The sequence below is a fragment of the Mya arenaria genome, chromosome 5 (assembly GCF_026914265.1).
Source record: "Mya arenaria isolate MELC-2E11 chromosome 5, ASM2691426v1".
NCBI classification, from domain to species: domain Eukaryota; kingdom Metazoa; phylum Mollusca; class Bivalvia; order Myida; family Myidae; genus Mya; species Mya arenaria.
This window is the reverse complement of record NC_069126.1, coordinates 28,302,399-28,312,755: the sequence shown is the minus strand read 5'-3', so window position 1 is coordinate 28,312,755 and position 10,357 is coordinate 28,302,399. Positions and strand designations below refer to the sequence as shown.

General features: G+C 33.3%; 1 protein-coding gene across 1 annotated transcript; it reads left to right on the top strand.

Moving 5' to 3' along the window:
• The first annotated feature begins 4,908 nt into the window (after nt 1-4,908).
• LOC128233661 (uncharacterized) lies at nt 4,909-10,114 on the top strand. The gene is made up of 2 exons (XM_052947443.1): nt 4,909-5,208; nt 6,401-10,114. Exon 2 carries the CDS (start codon nt 6,405-6,407, stop codon nt 8,910-8,912), a length of 2,508 nt encoding a protein of 835 aa, XP_052803403.1. The 5' UTR covers nt 4,909-5,208; nt 6,401-6,404; the 3' UTR covers nt 8,913-10,114.
• Nucleotides 10,115-10,357: the final 243 nt, after the last annotated feature.

The following is a 10,357-nucleotide window of genomic DNA, read 5'->3' as shown; positions in this document are numbered from 1 at the left end:
TGGTAATATTTCTTGTTATTATATTGTATAGACGCTATATGCTTTAACCCGGAATCCTGATCGGAACAACTACCCACTTTTGATACTAAACAATTTGTACGTGAAGGATTTGCTAAAAAAAATCTGTCAACGTACAATTATTTGGACTACTTTCGGGCTTGCTCAAATTCTGAATTTTAAATAGCAGTGCTTGTTAAAAAATTTGATGCCAAGCAAAACTATAAGAATTCAAAAGTATAATTTTCACGACTGCTAATTCTTGCCTACTGGTAAACCACAAAATGTCAGTTCTTGAGTTCTAACTGCATGATCAGGCACCTCGCATCTGTTGCATGTTTTCGATATTGAGAGAGCCAGTTTTCACACACTATTATCTCCTTTAACCACCACATAAGCACGTACTAAACACCGTTAAAAACCTTACTATAAAGTGTATATATATATGATACATCATTATACAGTACAGGTATGTGCCATGTGTAGTCATTCTAAAATGACTAATGTCATGTGCTGTGTTACGAAACAGTCTTAAAACAATGGTACAGAACGATGTTGAAGTGTTCTCCGACATCCATTACTTTCCATAAAAAGGTATTACAATAGAATTGATACGTACACACTTCAAAATCCAACCAATTTGCAAAAATCCTACAGCAGAAAAACTGTCCGCCATCATTAGAATCGATAATACACAACTTACCTCGGCAAGCCGCCATGTTGTTCCCACACCACGTGAGGTGTCGATGGTAGTGCGCATGCCCAATGCGCGAATTAAACAGGTGCCCGCGGGGGCGGACTAGGCATGCGCAGCGAAACGGAGAGCCAATGCGCATGCCCGACTTTAAACTTTTTCCGCGCCCTGTTTTCGTATGTCAATGTGTGCAAGCACACTCAAACACACGACACACTATACAACGTTATTTAGAGGTAATCTTCATATTTAACCAGGAGAGTCTGGTGCACATTATAACGCTGTTCAGAGGTTTAAACTTCCGAGGTAACGGGACAATTAACCTCGGAAGTAAATTGTGCCTCGGAAGGTTGCTGTGTACTCATATGATTAACCTCCAAAGGATATAAGCGCAAACGCACACACGCAGACACACGCACACACACGCACACGCACACTCTCACACACACACACACACACACACACACGCGCGCGCGCACACACACACTCACACACACACACACACACACACACACACACACACACACACACACACGACAGTGATGTCCCCTACACTTAGATATGCATACAAGTAAAAACTACAATAGAGATTTAATATTTGTTAAATAATGAAACAAATACTTACATTACGAAAATAAAAAAATAAAAAAAAGAATCGTTATGGCTATTTGTGTCTTTTACTGATTATGTTAGTTTCAGTATTTCCCACTTTTTATTGTGGGCTTCGTACTTATCGTTTTTTAAAGCAATTTGCTTTTTTATTTTAATCCTTAATTTAAGTTACATCATATATGCATTAAAGGATAGATGTCTATTATTGCACTTGGTTGAGTTTATATAAAATTTCATTAAACAAGAAGGAAGTTGCAAACATTACTATATTTGTTTTTACATACTAATCCCAATAAAGCCTCACGTTTATTGATTACGATGTTAATTGTTGTTGAGGCAATAAAATTATTTAATTTGTTCCACAACTGTTGTGTTTCATAGCACTCCCAATATAGATGTTCTATGGATTCGACACCTGAATGGCAAAATGAGTATAATGTACTAATGTAATGTAAAGTTTGTACTTAAAAAGTAATGTACTTGTTGGTATTATTCTCAAAAGGAACTTGTAATAAAAACTACGTAAGGTGGTGTCTATTGTTGATTTGTATATATAACTATAGATATGTTTCCATTCCATATGTTCATTTTCGCTTGCTAAAGTTTCTGTCCATTTTAGTTCTGAAGTTGGTGTTAATGTTGTTTGAAGCAGTATTAAGTAAAGAAAATTGTTTGATTGCTTTGATTGTACAACTTTTTCTTTGAATGATGTGTTGTTAGTGTGGCTAATTCCATCTTTAGTAAGCTGTATTCTCGTTTCCATCGGGATTGATTTAATGAGGGTTTGGTATCTTATGAAATCGATGATGATGAAGATGATGACGATGATGTTGCATGGGATGTTGTTGTCGTGTTTCATTAAAAAAGGTATGAACTTGACATTGTTCACGTTCTGTTGTTCTTCACACTCATTTTTTTTAAATACTGTTTTCTTAGCTGATATTTTAATCTAAATGCATTTTCTTTCGAACGAGAACAAATTTTGACTAAATATTTATGCGAAATATTACAGAAACAAAAAAAGCAAGCAGTTTAAACATGAACCGAGATTAATGTCACTGGGTAAACGCCATATACATAGAACATACAAAACAAAATATCAAACAAGGAAGAACAACACAAAACTCCACAAACAGCACATTGCATACATACTATATTAAAAACACTAGGTATGTTTATTAACGATTGTTAAATACCGCCTTGGAACGGTCAGAAAAATGTAAATTTACTGGGAGTTTAAACCAGTTTAAGTGCACAAACCTCACTCTTATCCCAACAATCTTAAATAACGAATAAACGCAAAAGGTAAATCTTATTAAAGTATGCATTATCTTGAGGAAACTTAACAATAAAACAAAAAATAATAAACTTATAGGTAAACCCCAAGTACTTTTGTGATAAGAGAACCCAACTCTATCTGCAGACGGAGGAATACAATTCAGAGCACCTAATGGAAAACCTTTTCAAAGATACGATGCAGTCATTTTTTGAAACTATGAGCATCACGCACAGTCTGCCTTATAAATTATAAAGTTTAAAACTGTGTGATCATAGAGTTTCATAATAAAAAGCCACATTGTAATAAAACTGGGAACAAATAAAGAAAACATTATTAAAAATAAAGGCGACATGTAATAGCAATTCTTTCCTTCTAAATGATTTGAAGATGTAAAATATTTGAAGAAAATGAAGTCACATGCCAAAACACTCCGAGTGAGCTAAAAAAAAGGTTTTAAAAACAGCATCAATTAGCAAAACCTTCATAAAATCAAAGGACTGAAAGCTAATTTATGTAAGGATGCTATATTCAACCCTATATTTTGTTTCAGGAATTCATCTTCAAATACTAAAAGGCAGGTTCTCTTCAGAATATTGCCTCTGTATCAACCGTTTTAATAAAATCCAAGTAATTCATTGTGTCTATCGTCCCAACTACCTGCTGGAAACATTTTAATTTTCGAATTTTCATTAAAACATCACTATAAACATCGGGATGAGCAATACAAATAGGTAATTGGTCATCTTTCAACTAATATTTTAATACACATCTCTTCATTTTTTTTTGTCTGGGTAAAATCAATTAAAACGTATATAGTTTCGGAGTCTGAATTCACTGTTGGCTTTCTTCGTGTGGAATCCTCTGCTAGTAGATCAAGATCAGCGTGAATGAGTGCTCCATCCTCGGTCTAAATGGTGAAAAATATGTTGAAAGGTATCAATCACATGTTAAAGAGCAACTGCTACGAATGTTTGTTTAACTCATTATTCAAAGATGGACAAAGAAATTGACATAAGCATGAAACAAACTGATCGAGAGGCTAAAAACCAGCATAATAATAATAATTATCGATACTGACCAATCATATTTCGTAGTTGGTCATTAATTCCATACGGTTTGTGATATATAATTTAATATTTTATTAATATTTCAGGGAATTTAGGAGATATAAACTGGGGAGACTAAAGCATTTTCACAATAGGGAGTAGAAGATATTATATACAGGGTGTTTTAGCCATATTCACAAAGCGTTAAAGACACATTAACGACACTGATGGAGTTTAAGCCATATTCACGACAAGTCGATTAAAACAAATAAACAACAAGCCATTTATTAGGGTGTTTTTTTCATCTGGCGATTCGTAGCAAGGTATCAAGCGTCTTTCATTCTCGCTTCAAATGCTTGCTAACCGTTTATAATTGGTACTTTTTAGTCCCATATGTACAATTCCTCTTCCTAGTGCTACAGGATTTCATTTTCATTTAAATAATTAGTCAATGATTTGTCAAAAAGTGGAATGAATAAGTTTAAATATGAAATAATAAGTTTCTATGTATTACTAGTACATATTTTTCTATATTAACTATGATTTGGCTTCTGATCTTATATTGAAAGAGAAATAACATTACTTAAAAGCATTTTGAGCATTAGTTTATTGAACGATATAAGGGAAATAACAACACGAATATGGTTTAATACTGTGTATTGATTGATTTCCCTTTTTAACAACACGTGTGCTTTACACATGCTCAATTCACTTCAAATAGAAAAACATGTCATAATTCCTGAAACTTTGATACCTTGGGTATCTACTTTTGCTTGATTTATCATTTAGAGTAGTTTTTTTATTGGCTGAAATGTATTTTCGGTGTAGTACTTCAAGAATATATGTATAATTATAGTCTGCATATATGCTCGTAACGCCTTAAAATGATGTCTAAAACTGATCAATTTTCTTTTACTTGGCTTGTTAAACCGGAGTGTCAATATGTACCTGGTACAAATAAAGTCGTGTGCTATACACGGATAGTATTTAAAGATGTCTGACCGAAACAACGTTTCTTTTACTTTTGTTATAACATGTAAAATCAATAAAAATGGCATTAGTTTGCTTTTAGTCTTAAGTGATATCCCGTACCCATTTGATTTTATGTTTAAATCATTCAGTTTTATACACGGAAATAACAGGTATGACATAAATGCTATTATTTTCTTATTTATGACTTGAAGTTCATTCATAGTTTCCCTATGATATACGTAGCTTATGCAATATTTGAGAAGTTTCAAAATACTTCCTTCTTCGTTGGAGTTCATGTAACCTTTTGTTTCAAGTTTCAAGTAATCGCAATATTTGCGAAGTTGTGAAACGCCTTCTTCCTGCTCGTGTTCGAGTTCGTGTGGAATATTGTTTAAGTTTGAAGTTCTTCAAAATTTATTTTAATATAAGGGCTGTTTAAGAGCATGTGACTTGAACTGAACAACGCGTGCAGCAATACACAAACACAAGTATTCAAAATTAGTATGAACAGATGAAAGAACGATGTTAGACAGTGTATACATTTGTAAATGCTACATGGATTATGAGTAAATTAAAACTGTTTTCCACAAAAGGAAGAGATTCAACAGGTTTGGTTTGCAACACATTTGTTGTTCTGATTTGTAAGAGCTTTAGCGATTTACAAAGTAACGTGATGCATACTTATTATTGATATCTCTACACAGATGATATTCAAAGTAATAATGAAATTGAATATATGTTACAAAGAAAGCGGGCTCTTTGATTATTTTTCAATATTATGCAAGCGATACGTATTTTTTAATACGTTATAAATGATTTAAACTTTTTCATATATTTATTTCTAAACCAATGTGTTACCATAAACCGCCTTTTATTTTTAAGTTAATGATATTCAGATAGGCCAAGTCTCAAGATTTCTTCACATTAGGAGTCTTAGTAGAACTTATACCAGTATTGTTGTGTAAATCCAATTTTGTTCTATGCAATATTTTACACATGCTATTCGCTTTGGCATTGACAACCTTATTTCAAACATGTAAACCCCTTGTCTTGATTTGCAATTACTAGTGTTTAATATCATGTTCGCAATAAAATAAACGATACGAATTCAAACAAATCAACTTCAAAATAATTTTACAATAATACAGAACTATGTTAAAGTATATGTGTATATTGTACCAGTTTAAATAATCCAGCCGACATACAGATCAAATGGACAATGTGTTATCTACATCACACAGATTTGGGTACGCGTGCGCAAATCAAACTTTAATTCATCACAATTAAACATGAGCCATTTACGGCAATCAAATGAACAAAATAACGACGAAAACACAAATGTCCGCCAGCTTCCATGTGTAACACAAATATGTATTCATTTTAAGTTAAATTTTAGTGATGAATTGAAATAAAACGCTGTTTAAAGGTAGAATCTATAAGCTCACACGATGTTGACCGAAAGCGCCACATGAACAAACACCACAGAATACTCTTATGTTTAACCACGAAGATTGATTTACCAAACCTTGCCTTTTAAATAATTGGCTTTAAAAGTAACATATTTTAAATCGCTGAATAGAAAGCAAGCAGTGTAAAATTAAGGAAGAAAATAAGTTCAATAAATTGTTTCACAACCAAATTTGGAAACTTCACTACAGCTTATGTACTTCACGTCATAGAGATATACTTTATCGTTTTCAAATTCAAACTGTATATTTTAATTTACTCAATTTACCAAAAGCGCCTATGATTTGCACAAAAATATATGATATTACTCAACCTGTTTTGTTTTAATTTCAGAACGATGTACTTAACCACACGACCAGTAGTTCTATTTACAATTACAATTATATATTTTGTGAATGGATGTTTAAATACACCTGTACAAAAGGGTGACTTTTCGCCGGTTACAAAAAGAAATGGCTATTTGATACCAGAAAAACAAAATGAGGACAAGCAATTATCACTTCATTTACACTTAAACATTGCTGACCAGCAAAGTCTAGGTAGTGTCGACAATCGATTAGTGATCAATACGTCAGAAAGTAAAATTCGTAAAACTGATGCTGAAAATGAAATATGCACTTTAAAAATTGACTCACGATCAATCAATAGGTTTCGGCATGCAGTTACAAGCTCAGAAAGCAACTTCGTTTTCTTAAATCTAACACCAGCCTATGACTCAGGTATTGTTTTTAAGCATCCCGTACTTATAATTGGAGATAACATTTGGATATGGACATTTTGGGGACAGAAAGGTGCTTTTGAATTCCTCAAATGGCCTGCTGAGTTCGGCATTTGGTCAATGACATTGCTGTATGCAAAGGTGATAAGAAAGCCTTTGAATATACCTCTACAACGAAAATCAGGTAACTGCCTTAACATAACTGTTGGCAACAAAGACGATGATAAGAAAATTGCGAAGGCGTTAAAGAGTTTGGTAGATGAAATGATGACAATCGATGCGGATATGTACGGACCCAGCTTCGTCTGTTACAAGAAGCGAATGTACATAGAACCTTACGTTCTTTGCAAACACATGGTATGCCCAATAGAAGCTGTGAAACACAAATGTTGCAATTACTTCTACAATAATACTTTTGTTCCAAAAAGGGAGACGACGTGTAGAGAGCAAACTTTGAAATATGACACCATCTGGTGGGCTCTTCCTAGCATTGTGTCTGTCACTCTGTTCATATATTCTCCTATTTTCATCATGTACACACTGTACAGATGTTTTTCGCAGCAAAAGAGTACCATTAAGTTATCTGAAATTGAAAGAAGACGTCTTCCACGTCGACTTTCAAATGTGGACGTAGAGTACAGTCATCGATTTCAAAACGAGGACACATTCATATTTGAAGATACCAATCATGTTACCTTGGTCAACACTTTGTTTATACCAATGAAAGAATGTCATGACGGAAATGACGGTGATCAAAGCAATTGTGTGAGTTGTTATTTTGGGCGATGTGCACGATTATTTTTTCCATTCCTAAGTTTCATCATAATTGGACTTCAACTTTTACTTGATTATATATTTTTATATGACTTTGTCATCGACTCCGCCGATAGTGGGGTACTCCTTGGGTTTCGCTCCATGGTAACAGGTTATTCAAAGAGCAAAGAGAACTTCCTGCCGTATATCGGTGGTCCTTATGTTGCTCTAGCCTGCTATTTGCTTATTACTGAACTACTTGTTGTGATGCCTGCATCACCGATGAACCTTCTAGCTGAAGCTGTATTGGTGAATCGAACATCAAGGTCCGAGTTTGAATCATCTCCAATTTTACTCACAGTAAAAAGGATCGGCATATTGGGTTCTAAAAATGTGTCTGTGGCAAACGGGTATTACAAAATATACAGTCTTTTTATTGCACAGTTTTTCATGCTCTTGAATATTAAGTTTTGGAAGCATGCCATCGCAATTCAATTACTACGCTGGAGGAAAATTAAAAGGAAAGTTGGATATGTTCCATTTTTACCATTTTATTTGGCACTGTGCATAGTAGAGCTGCTATTATCGCTGCTTATATATGGCCTTCCGATTATTTCATTCGGAATAATTATCGTCAAAGCATACTGTAGACCTCTTCGAAGACACGCTTTCCTGTACTTAAACGGTTTAATTGGAAAATATATTTGGACAGCAGTTCTCGTGCTCGCAGTTTTATATTTTCTGTTCATGTTTGGAAATATTTTCCTCGACGCAACATTATTTATATCGCGTGTTGCTATATTTACTTTTACTGGGTTAGTTGTCTATCCTAAATCATCATATGGGTACATGATTTTTGTAATCACCGTATTTTATTACATTTCGGAGAGTATAAGTGAGTATTCCATGAAATATCGTCAACTACTTAGTGATATCGTTAAAATAGCAAGTTCACTGGAAAGGGGGAACACTTGTTTGCAAAGGAGGATGATTTGTAAGTATAAAGGCAGAAAAGCAGTTCGGGAATCATTGTTTGAACTTGTCGTAGAAACCATATGCCCGAGGCGAAAGCTTGTATTTCTTACATTCCTTAAAACTGTCATTGTTCTTGGGATTCTTTTGGTGTGTATCAATCTGCTTATTAAGACGGACAGTTTCAAGGAACTTCATATAATTATGCATGTTGGAACGGCTTTATTAATTTGCGCAATTCCACAAATATTTAAACGAATTTGCAATAATAAGCAGAGACATAGCATTGCTGGACACTATGGAAAGGAGCTTACGCATACTGTAAAAACGTATTTGGGATATTTTGAAGAGGCGGACAGTGATAGCTCTGAGGATGACGCACATCCTTTTTATACTGTATGATTCGGAACAAAATCCTCTGGAACTCAATTGAAGAGCAAGACGTGTCAAACAAGAATTAATTATAAAGAACAAGCAGCATAAAAATGCACGTATTCTGAAACAATATGTTTAGGTTTTTGACACACATATGTGAAATTTTGATACCTTGTGACATCGTTGTGTTTAGATATCATTAGAAAATGATTTGTATCCACAAAAGGAAAATGTGTCCAATTCAAGAAGTTGAAAATAAGAGCAAATATATAAACTGTAATAACTGTATGATGTACTTTTGGTTATCTAGTTTACATATTAGTAAACAGGAAAATGATATATTCAGAATGATACCAAAATTGATTTCGGTTACCAGACATAAATTTTGAACATAAAACATTGTAGCCGTCAGTGGTGAACTAGCTTTTTCTGCGGGGTTTGACTCCATAATTAGATCCATAAAACATGCTGAAAACAGATGTACCATACACTTTGTTAAATACATTATCACCCCATTTGGTGCCCAGCATCTGTTGTAATTTATTCATTAATGATATTGTCTCGTGTGTATAGAGATTCAAAATTTGATTGTGATGTTATATATTTAATTGTTACAATTAAATAAGAAAAATGTGCTTGTTTTAGAATGTGTTTACTTGAATTTGCATTAAACTGAAACATCACGACGTTAAACAAAATATGTAATTCTTTAATAAGAATCATCGTAAAATATGATTAAACTTAATTTTACCAATAACTATATGAAACTTTTTTTATTTACGCATTTCTACATTGAGTTTTAAATTAAAACGAAACAGAAACTAGTGTTTGAAAATGCAAAAGATGTTGAATTCACACTTTTAAGCCATTTGTACGTGAATAGAATATACAATTGAATTATAAGTTATAAATCAAAAGAGCTGTTGTCTTGCAATGCAACATGTAATTGTACTTCTAAAATTGTAATTGTGTGATTAAATGAGCATTTCATTGAATTACCGATTGCAGTATGTAAAATGCTTAAAATATTGATACAACTTGAATTAGAGTACTGTCCCTCGATATACTTTATGTATTTTTCCATGTACAATTATCAAGCTGTTTGGATATCTTTGGATATTTTTCAAACATGTCTTTTATTAGTCTTCATTCTCAAAATTAATGCAATTTTAAATTTGTGTCTATGTCACAAATCGGACAGAATAAATAACAGTGTTTGTTTTGCTCAAGTGCGGTGTTTATCTTCCTTATTTTCTTCTTGACATACTTTTATTGTCAAAATTTAACTTCCTCAAATGCAATGATCTCACCGATAAGAGTGTAATCCACACCTCATTTCTTACCGAATACGTATTCATTGTGATCAAACTCCAGTGTGGTAAATCCTATAAAACCGTTTTGAGATTCTGCGTCCCAAATGATGCCAGCCCCCTGAATGTAAACAAATACATAAAGTAAATGTTTTAATGTTT

What these genes read in the sequence shown, in the direction of transcription:
- LOC128233661 (XM_052947443.1), top strand. Translation starts at nt 6,405, where the DNA reads ATGTACTTAACCACACGACCAGTAGTTCTATTTACAATTACAATTATA.